General features: G+C 36.3%; 2 protein-coding genes across 4 annotated transcripts in view; one reads left to right on the top strand and one right to left on the bottom strand.

The window, feature by feature from the left end:
• Positions 1-3,774, bottom strand: part of LOC132097531 (solute carrier family 15 member 4-like) — a 59,960-nt gene extending 56,186 nt beyond the window's left edge. The window contains exons 1-2 of the mRNA XM_059503314.1: positions 3,160-3,774; positions 155-447 (exon numbers count right to left, since the gene is read on the bottom strand). Of these exons, the coding sequence (XP_059359297.1) occupies positions 155-447; positions 3,160-3,732 (866 nt within the window). The 5' untranslated portion in view covers positions 3,733-3,774. The remainder of the gene's footprint in view (positions 1-154; positions 448-3,159) is intronic.
• Positions 3,775-8,390: 4,616 nt separating this feature from the next.
• The window catches only part of glt1d1 (glycosyltransferase 1 domain containing 1), a 44,838-nt gene continuing 31,336 nt past the window's right edge, over positions 8,391-21,892 (top strand). The window contains exons 1-3 of one of the 3 annotated variants that reach the window (XM_059503312.1): positions 8,391-8,459; positions 8,990-9,141; positions 10,237-10,342. In XM_059503312.1, the coding sequence (XP_059359295.1) occupies positions 9,072-9,141; positions 10,237-10,342 (176 nt within the window). In that variant the 5' untranslated portion in view covers positions 8,391-8,459; positions 8,990-9,071. Of the gene's footprint in view, positions 8,695-8,989; positions 9,142-10,236; positions 10,343-21,892 lie in introns of all 3 variants that reach the window. The other 2 variants (XM_059503311.1, XM_059503313.1) reach the window with 2 other exon arrangements.

Below are 21,892 nucleotides of genomic sequence, written 5' to 3'. Positions count from 1 at the left end.
CACCACTCACATCCATATTAATAAATAATGCCAAGTGTCACATAAAAACGACCGTAGACAATTTTCAGTCATACGTTTTTTTTTTAGGAGTAAGCAAGGTCAAGGTTAATTTCATCTGGACTTCTTTATTCAGTAAAGTAAATGTGGCCCTCACCTGAGCAGACTTGGTTCTTTTGGCCCGCGTCCACAGAGGGCCGAGGCCAGGATCCGGAACATGTCGCTGAAGGCACTGCCATCTGCAGGTTTGGTTATAAATACCGTTTTGCCCAGAACAAAGACGATGAGGGACACCCCGAGGCAGACGGCAGGGATGATGTAACCAATAAAGAAGCTAATGTTCTGCTGAATATAAGCTACTCCACCCAGCGAGAAAATCGCTCCAAGATTAATGCACCAGTAGAACCAGTTAAAGAACCGCCGTGTTGCCTCCGGACCTCGATCCTTCACCTGGAAGGACATAAATCACAAATACATGTGTGAACTTCATGATTACTGATTCATTTTTATATACTTGTTTTATTAGTTTTAAGTGCACAGGAACAACTAACTGAAAATCCTCCTTATTTGAATAACCAAATCACTTTTAAATTCATAATAACCAGTCCTATAACTGGTTAAGTAACAAACACAGGCAATAATAGCATGAACACAATATCCAGATTGAAAAACATGGTGTCTTTTTGACTTGCATGACGTTACGAAGTACTGTCAATAAGCACATCAACACTCAATACCAACATTCTTCATTTAATTCAAGAACTGAATGCAATTTACTAAATGCATTAACAAACTCGTGTGAAGTGCATGCACATGCTTTTCTAAAGGGATGTCTGCTCTCAAAAATTTTGGGGAAAGTGTCAATATGCTGTAACTTGTAAGCCAGTTTCCAGTTCATTGCACCACTTCCTCAATGTTTAAATGAGATCTATGCCCCAAAATGCTACCCAGATGGCACATTCTTCAGTACATTTCTTTATTGAATATAAAAAACACATGATGATCATATGACAACAAGGCAGCAAGTCAACAGACATGAACACTAGCCTAATCCAAGTCATCCACACGCAGACCAGGTAACTGGGAAAACAAAATAAAAAATCTGTCAAGCAGATAGATAAACCAACAAAGACAGATGTCAGTTTTACTTCCCAAGTAGTAAGTATCATTTTGCGTGTTATATGTATTTCAGCCGGAGCATCATACAGAAGAGTCTTGATTATCATCATATGGGGTTTCTAATTAGTCATTTAGCAAATTATTTCCTTACAGTTTGTTCAAAACAGGGATATTCCCCACTGTACCGGGTTACTGTAAAGTTTCATGTCACTGAGAGGTCATGTAATCAGATGAAATTGGTTAATGAGTGCTAAAGCATGACAAAAGCAAGGATTCTTTTTTTTTTTTTGTATACGGTAAATGTTTTTGCACATTGTAAGAAATGTTTGGTTGTTCTACTTGAGAATCAATCTACATTACATCACTGAATTTCTTCAGCATTTAATTCTCCCCAGCAACACAACACATACAGTTTGCAGAAGGCAATATAGTTCTTCTAACCAAATCTTAAAAACAGACCTTGGCAGTGACCATAGAAGTCACTTCATCAAAATTCTAAGAATTTAGATCTTGTGACTCAAGTCATTTTGAAGGCCACATGGCTAATTCAGACTCAAAGTACCTCAGAAATGTGTGTTATATGTGTCTTGTCATTTAATAAGTGAAGTGAAAGTGCCCCGAGGTGTGTCCGAATTTAAGGAAGCCTCACAAAACTGCTGTTGCCAACGGAACCACAATAGCACTTTCCGAAATGCAGAAACCCATACTTAAGCAATAAAGCACTGATTTATAAGATCGAGTGTTTTAAATTCTAAATGTACTATTATTTCATTTGTTAATTTTAAAGCTCATTTTAAGACATGACGATGTTAGGTAAAATTAGTCACCCTTGCTTCATTCCAAACCTGTATTTCGATCTTCAGTGTAACACAAAAGGTTAATTTTATATTGAAAGTGAATGAGGAATAAGAGTGTGAAGTGAATGTGAAATGGATTATAAAAGTGGTCCATATGACTTGTGAGCTATATTCAGTTTATGTACCTACCCTGTGTCTCTCATTGGTTCATTCATGAGAGAAACAGCCATGTCTGATTTGTGCCATTTTTTATTTTTATTTTACATCTTTTCACAATAAATTTAGAAATAGAATGTTTACTAATCTAATAGATCCACTCTCCATTTCAATTCATTGACAATATGTCACAACAGTTTATAGCCCCCACTTAAAAGGAAGATTAGCAGTAAGATTATAAATAAATTTTGTTGCACAGAGATATAACATGCATCCATAATGACTTTCTTGGAATATGGTGTGTTGACTTTTATGATACTTTTGCCTCCTTTTTGAAGTTTAAAATGACCAGCCCCTAAAGCAAATGGACAGAGCAAACTGCACTTTACTCAAAACGTCTTCTTTTGTGTTCCTAAAACAAAAAGTGAGAAAACCAATACCAAATCCCTAAAAATAAAAGAAAAACAATTCACAATAAACACTCTAAACAACAAAAGCAATGACTCGTTGTATCTACAGACAGCACCAGCCAGGGTTTACCTAAAGCTCCCAAAAGAACAAACACCAGCAAGCTTGTCAAAGGTCTTAATATCATTTAGAGTTTCATAAAAGCCAGACATAGTAGAAAATATTGCTCGGAGAATCAATCCAAGGTTATGCCCTCTGAGATTGGAACCTACTCAAAGTTCAGACAACTCTTCAGTTGTAGTGAATTATGTTACCTCAGGGGTTTCAGTATTTTAGATGCCACAGACCCCCCAAAATATGCAAAATAAAAATAAAAAACTGCTATATATTTAAGTGTGTAAAGACCCTATGGAAACAAGATTATAAAAAAGCATAAAATATTATTTTGAAAATATATATTTTGTTAAAGTTACATTATCTAATGTTAGATGTATTATTTACATTTTAAAAAATCATTTACTTTATTCAAATTAAATATAAAACAGTTACTTAATTTTATTTTTACATTTATTTTCTTTAACTTATTTATTTTTTAAATGTTTTTATCTACACCTCTCAACAGACCCAGAGTACTCCCTTCCAAGCACCTCCCCAGACCCCATTTTGAAACCCCCTGCATTACCTGATCTGCTCCGAATGGAGTGATGTTTGATTTCACAGTGCCCACGCCAACGGCCACCAGCACCAGACCACTGTAGATCGCAGGCCTACAGTAGGACGGCCGATTCATGCAGGTCACATTGGCGGGTACAGTCCCATTTTCAGGAAAACACTCTGCCGGCTGCACTGGGAACGCCATCTCTTCTCCACACAGAGAGGTCCTGGTGTCATCGTTGGCCACGAAGGGGAAAAGCAGCATCCCGATCAGGTATAGTACTAAACTCAAGGCTATGGTTGTGAACTTTCCAAGGAACGCATCTGCCAGCCAGCCACCAAAAGGCGATATCAAATAAGTGACACCCATGAAGATCAAGGGGGCCTGGCTGGCCGAAGTCCCTTCCCAATAGAAGGGGCTGCTGTTGAGGAAGAGCACCAGGTTCGAGGTGATGCCATAGAAGGCCATCCGCTCTAGAGACTCTGCCAGCAGGATGGCAGCACAGGCCAGTCTCCTGCCATTAAACACCGACTCCGATCTGGTTGAGGCCACGGAGTTGTCCAAAAGAGGAGTGTTCTCGTTTACACCCCTGCCAGCCATGGCCTGATATGCTGTTTCTCAAGACCAAAATCCAATATCCAAACCTAGAACAACAACAACAACAAAAGAAAACAACTGCTATTATTTAAAAGCACGTGATACCACAAAACTATACATTTCGCAATAATGGAAATTATCCAAATAAATAAAATACTGACACACGTACTTCTTAACCTTACTGACTTATTTGTATATTTCAACCGACAATAAAACAACATACCGTCAAATTCTATATTTTACTCAGTAAACATGCTAACAACAAACATAAGTAACATACCGTACTTGAACACTTTAACGTTAGTTGTGTTCAGCCCGCGACGTGTTTACCAATGTCTCGGGATACATATTATTATAAATATTAGGTTAAAAAATCCTAAAAGTCTGACGGTGTGAAGTTCAACGTTAGCTGTCGGCTCTGAAGGTAAACAGCAAGTCACAATACTACCGCGTGACACCCGGTTCAGTCAAAAGCGTCAAGAGACGCGGCCACAGCGCATTTAGCAGATCTCTGTGTCATCTGGATGCGCCTATCGTGTGCCAGTGAGGAGTATCAGGTTTATCATTTTATATACAAAGCCTAGAGTAAGCGTCAATCAACTGGCAAGAAAGCCAAATGCAACTACTGATTGGATGAAGGAGAAATAAAGGGTTTATTCTATTGGCTATAGTCTTGCAGCCAATCATTTCTGCACATAAACTTCCTGTGGGTGTTGCCTTTTCTGTCATGTAGGCTACATTTCAAATCTCTGTCTTGTATAAATAATACATTACACTACATAATAATTACAATACATAATACATTTATTTATTTATTAACCTTTTTGTTTTCAATGTCTTGTTTATAGAAAGATTCACACCCGTTTTGTTATCTGATAGATAGATAGATAATAGATAGATAGATAGATAGATAGATAGATAGATAGATAGATAGATAGATAGATAGATAGATAGATAGATAGATAGATAGATAGATAGATAGATAGATAGATAGATAGATAGATAGATAGATAGATAGATTGTTCAACGCAAGCATACTTAAATCTCTCATGTTATTGTACTTGACTAAACTAAAAATAATTGTGTGCTGTTTCCACGAAATTTTCACATAGAACAATATTTGACATTTCCCGTTGCCTGAGATTGCAATAAATAATGTTACAGGTAATTGGATGGACCGGTTGTTAAATTAACAGCAAATTTTTGGCTGAACTACAGTATTTTAAATTAGATTCATAATGACTTTATGTATTAACCATTTATAATAAATGTTTTGTTTCTATTCACACACTTTTGTAATTTGTCGATTTTTGTTAAAACCTTTTTAAAATATGTGTGCATACACTTAGAAAAAAACATGTATTTTTTCACATTTCTGAATGTTCTGAATCTCTTAGAAAAAAAAATTAATATTCTATATACATATTTGTATATATTCTAACATCAATGCTTGTCATCAACATTAATTATTCTAATGAATAATTAACCTGAACCTTTGAACTCTTAAATTAATTTGATCAAAAGTAAAAAAAAATAATAATAAATAAATAAAAAAGTGTTTGAGTGTCAGTTCTGTACACTGACAGATCACATGGATCTGCTAGAGCTGCTCGGCTTCATACAGCTGACAGAATTTTAAGGATCAAGAGGTGAATAAAACTTTCACAACTTTAGCCTTCTTTCCTCATTCAGACCCATTAAAATGTATGAAATTCATGAACTCAATTTCAAACGGTCTGCACTATAAGAAAGTGCCAGTGGCAATTTGCTGTGGCATGATAACACTATGAAAGTCAGCACGTCCCTTATTCAGAGCTACTCTCTCTCATGAGACTGACTACAAGACTTGGGTTATGTGTTTGTTGTTACTTACTAAGCAAACTGCAATATATATCAATGACAATGAATATATACAGTTCCTTGCAAAAGTATTCATACCCCTTCATTTTTTTTCACCCTTTATGTTAAACTGATTTAAATTACTTTTTTCCTAGATACATCTACACGCCATACACCATAATGGTAAAGTAAAAAGCAGGTTTTAACATCTTTTCAAATTTATTTAAAAAAAAAAAACTTCAATGATTCCATTGCATAAGTATCCATACCCTTATCTGGGACAGTTGAAACTTAGCTCAGGAGCATTCATATTGCTTGTACGTATGTGTTTCTACACTTCGAGTGAAGTTAACCTGTGGCAAATTCAACTGAATGGGTAAGCTTTTGAAAGGTATGCATGTCTTAATAGGTTCAACAGCTGATAATGCATATCAAAGAAAAAAACAAGCCCTGATGTCAAAGGAACTGGCTGTAGAGCTCAAAAGTAAGTCTGCGTCAAGCCACACATCTGGGGAAGAGTTCAGATAAAAATTCTGCTTCATTGAAGGGTCACAGAAGCATGTCTCTGTTACCCTTGATGGAAGAAGTTTGAAACAACCAGGGGCCTCATTTATCAACAAGTGCGTAGAAAAGGTTCTATATTTTGTCCTTATATTTACACACATTCCTACATATAAGTACAAGTTAGTAGATCACACACCTTGCGTGAAACTGTGCTTACGCACTCATTACGCACATCTGTGTGTATGCATTGTTGATAAAAGAGGGCCCAGGACTCTTCCTAGAGCTGGCCTCCTGGCCCAACTGAGTAATTGATGGAGAAGGGCTTTGGTTAGTGTGGTGATCAAGAACCTGACAATCACTCTAGTTGAAGTCCATGATCACGAGAAAGGAGGAATCTAAGGACAAACATCACTGCAATACTCTACTGATCTTGGCGTCATGGCGGTGTGGCCATACTCAATCCTCTCCCCAGTGAAGACACATGAAAACACACTTGGAATTTGCAAAAAAAGCACCTAAAGGACCCTCAGACTCTGAGAAACAAGATTCTCTGCTCTGATGAACCTCAATTCTAAACATCATGTTTGAAGGAAACCAGGCACTGCTCATCACCTGCAGAGTACCATCCCAAAAGTAAAGTGTGCTGATAGCAGCCTCATGATGTGGGTTTTTCAGTTTTTCAGCAGCAGGGCTGAGGGACTCATCAATGCACCCAAATATTGAGATAGCCTTAATGGAAACCCAGTCCAGAGGATACAGAAGCTCAGACTGTACACAAGGTTCACCTTCCAACAGGACAATGACCCTAAACACACAGCAAGAGCGGCTTATAGACAACTCTGTGAATGTCCTTGAGTGGCTCAGCCAGAGCCTGAGCTTGAAACCAGTCAAATATTTCTGGAGAAAGCTGAAAACATGTGTCTGCCCCCATCCAACCTGACAGAGCTTGAGAAGTGAAGAGGTGAGGAGAAGAATGGCATATAATTGCCAAATGCTGATGAGCAAAGCTTGTCAAATCATACAAAAAAGTCTTGAAACTGTAAAGGTGCTTCAGCTAAATATTTAGTTAAGGGTATGAATACTTATGCGATACTTATTTCAGTTTATATATATATATATATATATATATATATATATATATATATATATATATATATATATATATATATATATTGTCACATGGCCTCATCTTGGTTAAGTCAACAACATTTACATTTATCTGATGCTTTTATATATAAATATATATAAGACATCAACATAAAAATTTACATGAAGGTGGGGTATGAATACTTTCACAAGGCACTGTATGTATATATGTATAGCAAATCTGCTGATTAAAAATTACAAATTACAAATTACATGACGAAAATTGTAGTTAGTAATGTAATGCATTAGATTACTCATTTAAGTTAATGTATTGTGACTACTTGGAAAAATTTTAAATTATTAGAAAAATAAAAACCAATCAAGATAAAATGACTGAATGCTAAAAATAGAAAGGATGATTCCAAGGACCTGACTAGGGAGAGGGGGCCCGGGACGCATATTTTTTATTTTATTTAATTTTTTATCTAGGGGGAACGAGTCAATGATGTTCAGGGGTCCTGATGTTCAGGATAGAGGTGCCCATGCCATGGCATATATTTATTGATGTGACATTTACATGGCCATTCTATATTAAGAAGAAGTAGATGGTATGGTACACATAGTATGATATTTTACAAAGAAAGAAAAATCTATAAATTTACTGCCATTTTGTGAAAATCCTAATCCAAAAAGTAAATGTTATCCGATTACAAGGATTTTAAACCGTAATATAATCCAATTACATGCACTTAATATTTGAGCAATATTACTGTTTTTTTTTTATCAAATAAATGCAGCCTTGAACTTAAAAAAGCTAGATTAAAAAAAAAATCAACATTTTTACTGCTAGTATTACTTTAGCGAAAGGAAGTTTAAAGAGATTGTATCAAATGTTGATATTGTGGTAATTTGATAAATAGCATTTTAATACAAATGTAATTACCATTTCAAGTTTATTTATATATTTATTTATTTTCTATCTATGTGTATGGATGTAGGCTATAATTACTATCTAACATTTCCATGGCTTTCTACACAATTCACACAGATCCTGTGCACTCTAAATTATTATTGATATACGCACTAATATATTTAGATATGATTGGGTGTCACATTTGATCTTTTTTAATTTCTCACACTATAGTTCCGTGTTTCCGGAGGGTCTTAATTTGAAACGGACTAGTGCTAAAATAAAATCCACGCGCGTGTGTGTGTTTGTGTGTGTGCGCATAGTGTGTGCGTACCCGTGCTTGCGTCCGGGAGGCTGGTCTCTGACGCGACAACATGACATGATCAGTCAGGTCAGGAGAGTATTGTCCGTCTCTTGGCAGGCGAGCTCTCAGTTTGTATTAGCGTCAGCATTTTATCGTCGCATGCTGAAATGCACGTGCTCTTCTTAGCCCCAAACAGTCCCAAAACAGGGAACTGTACCACAGCCGAAAGAATAAGGTAACATTGCTGTTTGATTAGCGAAACCAGGAAGTAACAGTCCTCTATTGATTCTCAAGTCAACAAAAGAGCTTATCCTTTAACTCTGTAAGGCGATAATTCTTTTCTCAACTAAAGCGATTTAGCATCTTCAATCAAAGTACTAGGCTATATGTCACCAATTGTACTGAATAAGGCACATAATGTTTTCTTTTGGCGCTGTTGTTCAAATAAGTAACCCATGTTTTTGGACATGTACCATGGTTAAATCATGGTATTCTTGGAGATCGAAATACCATGGTAGTAAATCACTGTGCTATGATTCAGCCACAGAATATTTTAATATTTTTGACTTTACAGAGTAATAAGTGTGTGTGTGTGTGTTTGTTTGTTTGGGTTGTAGGAATCATATCGTGGCTGCAGGACATACTTGTGTACTGTGTGATACAAGAGAGTTCAGCTCTGCCTCTGATGTATCATCCCTGATGACGCAAGAGCCGCGGTTCGAAGCTGCGCTGGCCATTCATCTTTTCAAAGGAGGCAGGCTTCTTTTAGGTGACACGTCCCCCGCCTCTCAAAAATACATGCATATGTTGGTTTCACAATATTAGTGAGAGTATCCGTAGATGCAATTGATTTTATCCTGAGGTGGAGCACCACAGAGCTTAGCCTGCACACATGCATACTGTACATGCATCTGTCTTGTCTGATTATTGTTACTTTCCACTATTGAGCTCTATCGCACAATTTATGACTTTACTGGTGATAGATAAAAGGGAAGTTACACACTAAACAATTAGTTTTATAGTAGAAGTTTGTTTAGGGATGGACATTATATTGATCCCATCATGTCAGTTATCAGCCATTATTAGTGTTTTATTTTTGTTATCGCCAAATATTGGATATTTAATTTGCCTATTTTAACATTTAGATTACCTTTGCAGTGATCTTACACACAAAAAGTAATCCAGTATACTTATTATTCTTGGCTTATCAATATCAGTCATTTTAACATGCATGCACAGTTAATTATTATTTTTTAATTCATTATCAATGCCTTATATTTAGATGCATAGTTATAGCAAGTAAGTATTTTTATGTCATGACTTAAATTCCACATGTACAAAAAAGTACCATTGTATGACTGTTTTTTTTGTTTTTTGTACCATGCACCATGGTATTATTTGAAATATTATGGCATATGAAGAAGGTAGTCATTTTATTACCATAGTATATACCAGAGTACCATGGCATTATCATCTGAGGCCATCACTGTATCATGCTACCCCAACATTTACAGTATTTTTAATGATTTTGTTATCATACGATATATTGTCAGCTTCCTCTGTTTGTGGTGTTAATTTAGAAAACTGACCATTGACTGCTAAATTGTGCATCCTTACTCACAGAATGTCTTGTTCAGATTGAAGGCTACTTCTGTCTCACCACCCTCAGATACAGCATTCTTGTGAGTCATTGGCCGAAATGTCCACTCTATGGATGACTACTTTCCCCTCTGGCAAAGATAAACACACTGTTTCATGCCTCAAAGACTTCGCTCGCTCGAAGGATTTAAAAGTTGAACTTCAGTGGAGGTGAATAAGTGAAATAATGGATTTGTCTTTGTTGCATATTTTCATTTCTCTGCAGATGCTGGAGTGCCTTTTGGGGTGGTGTTTGGAGGGACTGATGTCAACGAGGACGTAAAAGATGAGCACAAGCGAGCTGTGATGGAGGAAGTTCTGCACACGGCCAGGTGCTTATCTTGCTTCTCTGCTCTAGTCTGATATAATTAAAGATATAGTTTGTCCAGAAATTAACATTTTGTCATTTGTGACCCTGAACCACAAAACCAGTATTAAGTCGCTGGGGTATATTTGTAGCAATAGCGGAAAAAAAACATTGTATGGGTCAAAATGATCCATTTATCTTTTATGCCAAAAATCATTAGGATATTAAGTAAAGATCATGTTCCATGAAGATATTTTGTAAATTTCCTACCGTAAATATATCAAAACTTAATTTTGATTAGTAATATGCTTAGCTAAGAATTCATTTGGACAACTTTAAAGGCGATTTTCTCTGTATTTAGATTTTTTTGCACTCTCAGATTCAACATTTTCTAATAGTTGTATCTCGGCCACATTTGGTCAGATCCTAACAAACCATATGTCAATGAAAATCTTATTTATTCAGCTTTCTGATTATGTATAAATCTCAATTTTAAAGAAATTGACACTTAAGACTGGGTCACATTTATGACCCCTTTCCAAACCTGTATGACTTCCTTTATTTTGTGGTACACAAAAGAAGAGATTAGGGCTGGGACAACGCGTCGAGGTCATCGATGACGTCGACACAAAATATGCGCATCGATTCGTCAACCTGTTTTTATTTCTCTTAAAAACATTTGCAAAACGTTTACCTTATGTGCGCTGAATATACGCGAGGGCCGGATCAACATTCTGTCCAACGTTATATAACCAATCCAAGGGTTTTTCTGCATTGATCTTTTTTTTTGGCGGCTGTCAAAGCCTTATTTGATCGGTGAGTGATGTAGAATATAATGACTGTGCTGCGCCTGACAGGGCGCGTACGAGAGAGAGCCCCGGCTGCGCGCGCGCACTCACAGTCTTCAAACAACACGAGCGCTTCTTGCTCTCTCTCTCCCTCGTGCATATTAATCAAAATCATTAAACACGATAGAAAAAGGGCGAAACACCCAAGTTTCACGCGCGCTCGCACACTCACAGTCTTCAAACTACACCAGCGCTCTCTCTCTCTCTCTCCCTCGTGCATATTAACCAAAATCATTAGACACAATAGAAAAAGGGCGGAAGGCCAAAGTTTCACGTGGAGCATTCGGAGATTTTTTTTTTTCTCCATGACAGGCTGCTGGCTCCCACTGTTAATTTTTATTTTTTGGAAAAGCACTCTGTATTAGCTTAAAGCCCTAAAGTTTACATTGGTTACTGTATTCTTTCAATTGCTCTAAACAAGTATTTTGGGTGAACTTTTTTTATTGAATGCTAGACATCAAGTTGTTGTTATTTTCATCTGAAAGAACTTCTTTTTTCAGTAAGCTAGGCCCTATGTGTTCAGTAAGCTTGTTTCAGTAAGCTATGCGTTTTCAAGGCTTCAAGGTTTTATTGAATGCTATCTCTATACAAGTGCAAAGTAATGCATTCTTAGTCAGTCTTTTATTTTGTAATTTTAAGAGCAATAAACATATATTGCAATGTTAAGGAATTCATGTTTTTTTCATTCAGATATGTAAATCAACATGTATAAATTGTTAGTAGTCAATTAATGGGGAGATAATCGAAATCGAATCGGTCTGAAAAAAATTAATCGTTAGATTAATCGATGCATCGAAAAAATAATCGCTAGATTAATCGTTTAAAAAAATAATAGTTTATCCCAGCTCTAGAAGAGATATTAAAGAATCTACTGGTTGTTCTTTTTTCATGCAATTGAAAATGTAATCCATCTGTTTCTCACATAAAAACTCAAATGGCTTGGCTACAGAAAACTAGATTTATGGACCATTTATGATGCTTTGAAGGTGCTTTTGCATCTTTTTGATGTTGAAAATCTTGAGTCATCATTCTTCAAAAAGTTTGTTCTCTAAGGAAGTCGGGCAGTTTTGGAGCGACAGGCAAGTAAAGGATTTTAAATTGTACATGAACAATATGAAAGAGGATTATATAAGCTTACTAGTATGTTGTTAATCTCTTCTTTTAAGATTAGTCTTTAATTAGTCTTCTAATCTGTTATGGATAAAGTGTCTGGAATAAGCATATTGTGAATGATTTCTGAAGGATCACGTGACCCACATGGAAAAAACCTATATAAACATATGTTTCAATATAGGTTTTGATATAGGTTTTTAATATATGTGACATATATAGAATTTACACATATATGTACACATATATGTGCATACATATACCTATATAGGTACATATATGCATGTATATATGCACCTATATGTTCACCTATAATAGTAAAATTAAAATCCATAGCTGCTAGGCAACATAAATAAAAGTCCAAAATATAGAAATATACATTATGTATTTACAAGAACAATCAAATAGTACAAGAACAAAAATAAGACAAAAAACTGAACAGAAAAAAAATTCTTTATTATTCTTTGAAGGTCTGTCATTACGCGCCTCATCCTCCTCCTCCTCCTCCTTAAATCATATATCATATATATATATATGTATATATCATAAATATATCTCATATATTTTTAGTGACAAGTACACATTTCCATTGCCAACACTTAGTGTCAAATACCTTAAAGGGATAGTTCACCCAAAAATGAAAATTCTATCATCGTTTACTCACCCTCAAGTTGTTCCAAACCTGTATTAGTTTCTTTGTTCTGCTGAACACAAAGGAAGATATTTGGAAGAATGACAGAATCAAACAGATCTTGGTCCCCATTGACTTCCATAGTAGGAAAAATATATACTATGGTAGTCAATTGGGACCGAGATCTGTTTGGTTACAAACATTCTTCCAAATATCTTCCTTTGTGTTCAGCAGAACAAAGAAACTAATACAGGTTTGGAACAACTTGAGGGTGAGTAAACGGTGATAGAATTTTCATTTTTTTGGGTGAACTATCCCTTTAAAGACATTGCTATGCCATTGCTACACTTTCTATGCTATGACTGCTCCACAGACTTCTTGTTGCAAATTTTGCTCACACACAGACACACAAACCTGGACCTGGAGATGGACACACACACACACACACACACGCACACACACACTCAAACTCACAAACTTACTGACACACTCAAACACAGGCTCACACACTCAAACATTCAAAAAGACACACACACACTCAAACACACAGGCTCACACACACACACCAAACTGGACCTGGAGGTGGACACACACAGACTCTGACACACACACACACACAAACCTGGAGATTGCGGTGGACAAAAACCAACACACACCAACCTGAACCTGGAGATAATAATAATATAATGTCTAGTCTGGTGGCTGTGATATATATATAAACCTACCAACGTCCGTTGCCATGATTTTTGGAATAACTGATCGCGAGAGGAAAAAAATGACGTTTTAGTCGCATAACATCGGTTAATGGAAACGCCGTCATTTCGCAATAGTTGTTTATCGATATTTAGAAGAAAAAAAAACAAAAAAGTTTTGCGCGAATCTGTAATGGAAACGCGACAGCGCTTAACATAGACTAACTTCTCAGAGTTATGTTGAGCAACAGTGTTCATTACTAACCATTCAACTCCGGATTGATTCTGGAATCTTCGCTGGGGGAATAAGCATTAAGCACCGGCAACTAACCGCATGCTCATCATGTTTTGATTCAGATCGTGTTCGAAGAGGAGGGGCTAGTCGTGCGTGCCTCCGTTGTCAGTTTTTGAGAGGGAGGGAGCAAGCAGCGCGCAGCTCTACAATAAAATACAATTGTACCCATATTAAATAGTTTAAAAATCAGAATCAATCCGTGGCGGTCAGCGTTGAAATAGTGGCGGGCCGCCACAAATTAATGAATATATGGGAAACCCTGATACTACATCGGTTTCGTGTGGACGCGGATATTTCTTGAGACAAGGGAAAAAAAGATCGGGGGTCTGTCTCCGTGTGGACGGGGCCGAAGAAGTAACGGGTACTTACGGTTATGGATAGAAATGTAGCGGAGTAAAGAGTAGAATATTTCCCTCTCAAATGTACTTGAGTAAAGTCATGAGTAGCTACTCCCCCAAAATGATACTCGAGTAAAGTACAGATCCCTCAAAATTGTACTTAAGTACTGTACTCAAGTAAATGTACTCCGTTACTGTCCGGCTCTGTATATCATGTTAATATATTGCCATAGTTAAATTCCATAACATGCCAATTACATGTGATACCATAATTTTTTTCGTTAATTCTTAGTTTTTGCCTTGATAATAGAAAATATGAGCTAGGCATCATGTAGGCTATGACAGTCAAAAATTAGATATGAGCTACAAAATGACCAGATCCTGCCATTAGCTATATAGAAGACATATCTTGTATGTATAGGGCTTATATGTGGATATAAAGAAGCAATACAGGAGACCTATATTTCCTGTATGCACCTCAATTTTGCCTAGATGTGGCATATATACGCATATATGCAGTATATATATATATATATATATATATATGCAGCATATATATATATATATATATGCAGCATATATATGTGCATATACGCAGCATATATATGTGCATATATCCACATATAGGTTCTTTCCATGTGGGGACACTGAAGACTTGAGTAATGATGCTGAAAATTCAGCTTTGGATCACAGGAATAAATAATTAGTTTAAAAAAATAAATTTAAATAGAAAACGGTTATTTCAAATTGTACAAATATTTCACTGAAGTACAGTTTTACACCAGGAAAGTCCACTAGTTCACTTGCTTTGGTCCGGACCAAATACAGTGTTGGTTTTTTGTCTTTGTTTGGTGTGGTTCACTTTCACACTGCCCTTTTTGCAAGTGAACCAGAAATTGTAAACAAAACTACACATATAGTAAAGTCATATATTGATTGGACAGAAATTCTCAAGCAGGGAAAACAGGAAGTGCAAAAACAGGCTAATCATGGAGATCTTTCATTGTACAATTTTTGTTCTTTTACTGATTTGGTGTTATCAAATACTAATGCAATATGAAGAAACTTATGCTCATCATATGAGACAATGTCATACAATGTTGTCATTACGACTTGCTGAAAATAAAATCTGTAGATATAAAAGCATATCTCAATCTTCAGGATATCAGTGGAAACTAATTAAATATGCTGTCATTTTTGCTCATAAAGGTAAGAATAATACATCATTCAGAACTGTAAAGGGTCTATTTTATTTGTGTGCACTCACAATATCAACAAAATATTGTGCTTTTGTAAAAAAAAAAAGAAAAAAGAAAACAAACAGGATGTGCTTGCCACCTCAGTCTTGAGCAGGAACGCTTCACAATAATGAATTGAAAATCAGTGAATAATTTCCTTGAATAGATCTATAGAAAGGTTTAAATGACTACAAAAAAAAAGCATTCAAATCCAAAACAAAAACTCATTCATTATGTAATCCAAGATGCTCTTCTTTTTAAAAGCAGGTCCTGACTCAGAAAACACTAGTTTATCAATTTAATTTAATTTATTACCCCCCAACATATACATGGTAACTTTTGCAGGAAGCTTTAGCCTATTTAGCACGCTCACATCACGTTGGTGTGCGCCATGGTCAAGAAAACTCATCATTTGCATTAAGCTTAGGCGGTATCCAAATTTTGATACCGTCAAACCTCCTCCCTATTTTACCTCGGTATACGGTATTACCGTGAATAATTAAAAAATTGTTGGCTTGTGCCTAAACCATTCAGAAACTGAATACCAAACACTTATACTGAAACAATAACAAAATTGCATGCACAACAATATTAACAACTTTTATTAGCAACAAATAGCAATAGTCAAACAGAATTAAATTAACATAAACATACAGAACAGTTTTTGCACAGAGACGCGCACACAAATCAATAAAATCACTGTGCACGGATAGTCGAACATTTGAATATTCGTTCTGCTCTAATTATTCCATAAATAAAAATGATATTCAAATTGACATTTTTGCTTGCCATAAAAAAAAAAGAAAAAAGTCCACAATAAAACCTAATTTGGTCACTTTCTGTGATTCTCCACGGCATATTTGAATATGTATGCAAGCAAAAATAATTAACGAATGAATAAGAACTGCGGTCTTTTACAGTACTTCAAATATGCCGTGGAGAATCACAGAAAGTGACCGAATTCAAGAACATTGTTGCAGCATCTCTCAAGCAACGAATAAACACCGCTAACTTGGAGAATGCAGTGAAAACTCCTCTTCTCGCGTCTGCCCTAGACCCTCGGCACAAACATCTCAGGTTTCTCGATGAAAACATGAGAGAAGTAAGAAAAAAAAAAACTTTTTTGAACATTATCAGAACATTTTCCTTGATGCGAGTGGTGCGGATGCAGCCGCTGCCACCAACGATAGAGAGGATGCAAAGCTCACTCATCGGAAAAGGCTGAGCCAGTTCTTCAGCGATGATTACAGAGAGTCCAGCCGAGACGAGTGGGAACAGTTCTTGCTGGAGCCATGTATTCCACCAGATGAGGATCCCATTCAGTGTTGAAACGAAAACACGAAGCGCTTCACAAAACTTATTCGCTTAGCACACCGTTATTTGTGTGTCCCGGCAACGTCTTTGCCGTCAGAGCGCGTTTTCTTCGCGGCCGGCCTTATTGTTAACGGACTAAGGAGCCGACTTTCCCCCGATCATGTTTACATGCCCGTATTTCTTAACAAGAACATGTAAAACAATAGAAAAAAAAGCAAAAAAGATTTGCTGACAGTTTCAAAGTTAAGTGTTAGCTAAATTCTGTACAATGTCAATGGCCTAATTGCTGCAGGATGCTTTAGCCTACGTTTTTCTTTGTTCATTTTTTATTTTTTTTGCTTTTAATCTGTACTTGTTTGTTTGCACGCATTGTTAAAGGTTTTCAGCTACAAAACACGATGTGTAGCTAATGTTCAAGCTTATTGTGTGTAAGCTTGTTCAAAATTGACAGAAACAATAAATGTTGCTGAAAAATAACGTCTGTCTCATTAAAGTTAATTTAAATAAACGAATATTCTAATATTCGTTTTTTTGTGAGTTCAAAATTATTTGAATGTGATATTTGCGGAAAACGCCCATCCTTAAAAATCACACTGCACGAACAACTTTTAATAACAAAGAGCAGCTTATAAAAAAAGAGCAAATAGACCCACAACAGTCAACCAGAGTTGAATTAAAATAAACATCCATATTATATATATATATATATATATATATATATTATAAAAATTATTGAAAAGCAATAGGTCTAAATAAAAACGTATTCTTTCCAGTCTTCTTTCCAAAAAAGTTTTTAATTAAATCCAAATAAAAATACCTGAATCCATTAAATAAATAAAAAATAAACACAGTGTCAATAGGAACGAATGGCAAGTGGCATACAATCTAGTCAAGTTTTTTCGCTAGGGCACGTTGTGGACCGACAACTTTACCTGCGGTGCTGAAAACCTGCTCCGATGGTGTGCTTGTAGCACAGGTACTTTCGTGCCACTCGCGACATCTGGGGAAAACACCAGGCAGCATTTTTCCATGAATGAAGTGGGTCCTCGTCTCCTTGGCTCCAAACAATAGGCTGTTATATCAGCTCCGACTCGGTCCTTTATGTTGCCGATGCCGACAGGACCTGCAATTGCATCGGCTTTTTTTTTTTTTTTTTTTTTTGCAGCATATTCCCGGAGTCATCTTTTTTCGTGAGGGCATAATTTGCAAATAGCCTCATCCGTATTTAGTCTACCGCCTCTCCCTTCTCGTTCGGTCGAAACCCGAAATACTGGCAAACTGCAGAAGTTGTGTTCTTTTTCGAGACAAGGTCACTCGGTGCGCAACTCGCCATCTTTCCCCCTCTCTCTCTTTCTCCTCATGTCGTTGTCACGCGATGACAACCACGCATATGCATTTTTAGGCATTAAATAAATTATATTTAATATTTAATCCTTGTCTCCTATATAAGTGCAGTGTTTTTGTTTTTTTATTGACGGTATGACGGTATTGAAACTGATTGCTATTGAAACCGTTGCTATTTTTAGATCCCGCGGTATACCATATTACCGTATTACCGCCCAAGCCTAATTTGCATGCATTTTTAAGCATTGCGGTTTAAAAACAAGTGATTGAAATGCAAAAAAAAAACCAGCCCTACATGTGCAAGCTGTCTGTTTCTGTGCGTTATTTATGCAGTTGGGTTGGATCGAGGTCAGTTCATATTCACACCTTAAACAAACCATACCAGAGTTCGATTCAACTGAACCAAACAAGACAGGTGTGACTATACCATAAAAATCATAATGTATCAACATTTTGACAAGTACTTTTTTAAATGTATTATTATGGCAAATAGTCTTAGTGTTTATACTTGGAAAAGCAGACAGACTGGCTAAACCGACCGTCTGCGAGCTGCCTCACGTCACAGAGGTCAGCTAATTCTCAGCACATAGAGACTCTTTCACCTAGATATCACACTATAGAGACTGTGTCTGTTCCCCAAACTAGAAAATACAAAAAATGTCCAAACCAAGTTAAGATTAACAATTTAATTGAGGTTCAACAAATAAAAAACAGATGCAATATGGATAAACAAATGATAAATCTTGGCTTATTGAATATCAGATCCCTTTCTACGAAAACACTTTTTGTAAATAATATGATCACTGATCATAATATGGATGTGCTCTGTTTGACAGAAACCTGGCTAAAACCTGATGATTACATTATTTTAAATGAGTCCACCCCCCAAGATTACTGTTCTAAACATGAGCTAAAAGGCAAAGGGGGAGGTATTGCTTCAATTTATAACAACGTTTTCAGGATTTCTCAGAGGGCAGGCTTCAAGTATAACTCATTTGAAGTAATTGTGCTTCATATAACATTATCCAGAGAAACAAATGTTAATGATAAATCCCCTGTTATATTTGTACTGTCTACTGTATACAGGCCACCAGGGCACCATACAGACTTTATTAAAGAGTTTGGTGATTTTACATCCGAGTTAGTTCTGGCTGCAGATAAAGTTTTAATAGTTGGTGATTTTAATGTCCATGTTGATAATGAAAAAGATACATTGGGATCAGCATTTATAGACATTCTGAACTCTATTGGGGTTAGACAACACATTTCAGGACCTACTCATTGTCGAAAACATACTCTAGATTTAATACTGTCACATGGAATTGATGTTGATAGTGTTGAAATTATGCAGCCAAGTGATGATATCTCAGATCAATATTTAGTTTTGTGCAAACTTAATATAGCCAAAATTGTAAATTCTTCTTCTTGTTACAAGTATGGAAGAACCATCACTTCTAACACAAAAGACTGCTTTTTAAGTTATCTTCCTGATGTATCCAAATTCCTTAGCATATCCAAAACCTCAGAACAACTTGATGATGTAACAGAAACTATGGACTCTTTTCTAGCACTTTAAATACAGTTGCTCCTCTACGCTTAGGAAGGTTAAGGAAAAGAGTTTGACACCATGGTATAATGAGCATACTCGCACCCTAAAGAGAGCAGCCCGAAAAATGGAGCGCAGCTGGAGGAAAACAAAACTAGAGGTATTTTGTATTGCTTGGCGGGAAAGTAACCTATCCTACAGAAAAACATTAAAAACTGCTAGATCCGTATACTTTTCTTCTCTTTTAGAAGAAAACAAACATAACCCCAGGTATTTATTCAATACAGTGGCTAAATTAACGAAAAATAAAGCATCAACAAGTGTTGACATTTCCCAACACCACAGCAGTAATGACTTTATGAACTACTTTACTTCTAAAATCGATGCTATTAGAGATAAAATTGCAACCATTCAGCCGTAAGCTACAGTATCGCATCAGACAGTGCACTATAGACCCCCTGAGGAACAGTTCCACTCATTCTCTACTATAGGAGAAGAAGAATTGTATAAACTTGTTAAATCATCTAAACCAACAACATGTATGTTAGACCCTATACCATCTAAGCTCCTAAAAGAGGTGCTTCCAGAAGTCATAGATCCTCTTCTGACTATTATTAATTCCTCATTGTCATTAGGATATGTCCCCAAAACCTTCAAACTGGCTGTTATTAAGCCTCTCATCAAAAAACCACAACTTGACCCCAAAGAACTAGTTAATTATAGACCAATCTCGAATCTCCCTTTTCTCTCCAAGATACTAGAAAATGTGGTATCCTCACAATTATATTCCTTCTTAGAGAAAAATGGTATATGTGAGGATTTCCAGTCAGGATTTAGACTATCATAGTATCATAGTACTGAGACTGCTCTCCTTAGAGTTACAAATGATTTACTCTTATCATCTGATCGTGGGTGTATTTCTCTATTAGTTTTATTGGATCTTAGTGCTGCGTTTGACACAATTGACCACAACATTCTTTTGCATAGACTTGAACTTTTTGTTGGCATTAATGGAAGTGCATTAGCATGGTTTAAATCGTACTTATATGACCGCCATCAGTTCGTTGCAGTGAATGAAGATGTATCGTATCGATCACAAGTGCAGAATGGAGTCCCTCAAGGCTCAGTACTAGGGCCGCTACTCTTCACGCTTTATATGTTACCCTTGGGAGATACCATCAGGAAACATGGTGTTAGATTTCACTGTTATGCTGATGATACTCAGCTCTATATTTCTTCACGGCCTGGTGAAACACACCAATTTGAAAAACTAATGGAATGCATAGTCGATATAAAAAAACTGGATGACGAGTAATTTCTTACTGCTAAATTCTGAAAAAACAGAGGTAATAATTATAGGACCTAAAAACTCTGCATGTAATAACCTAGAACACTGTCTAAGACTTGATGGTTGCTCTGTCAATTCTTCCTCATCAGTTAGGAACCTAGGTGTGCTATTTGATCGCAATCGTTCCTTAGAAAGCCACGTTTCTAGCATTTGTAAAACTGCATTTTTCCATCTCAAAAATATATCTAAATTACAGCCTATGCTCTCAATGTCAAATGCAGAAATGTTAATCCATGCATTTATGACCTCAAGGTTAGATTATTGTAATGCTTTATTGGGTGGTTGTTCTGCACGCTTAGTAAACAAACTACAGCTAGTCCAAAATGCAGCAGCAGGAGTTCTTACTAGAACCAGGAAGTATGACCATATTAGCCCGGTCCTGTCAACCCTGCACTGGCTCCCTATCAAACATCGTAAAGATTTTAAAATATTGCTTATTACTTATAAAGCCCTGAATGGTTTAGCACCTCAGTATTTGAATGAGCTCCTTTTACATTATAATCCTCTACGTCCGCTACGTTCTCAAAACTCAGGCAATTTGATAATACCTAGAATATCAAAATCAACTGCGGGGGGCAGATCCTTTTCCTATTTGGCACCTAAACTCTGGAATAACCTACCTAACATTGTTTGGGAGGCAGACACACTCTTGCAGTTTAAGTCTAGATTAAAGACCCATCTCTTTAACCTGGTTTACACATACTAATATGCTTTTAATATCCAAATCCGTTAAAGGATTTTTAGGCTGCATTAATTAGGTAAACCGGAACCGGGAACACTTCACATAACACCCTATGTACTTGCTACATCATTAGAAGAATGTCATCTACGCTAATATTAGTCTGTTTCTCTCTTATTCAGAGGTCACCGT

Source organism: Carassius carassius, chromosome 21 (assembly GCF_963082965.1).
Source record: "Carassius carassius chromosome 21, fCarCar2.1, whole genome shotgun sequence".
NCBI lineage: Eukaryota > Metazoa > Chordata > Actinopteri > Cypriniformes > Cyprinidae > Carassius > Carassius carassius.
The sequence above is the reverse complement of the archived record's forward strand: the minus strand, read 5'-3'. Positions and strand labels throughout refer to the sequence as shown.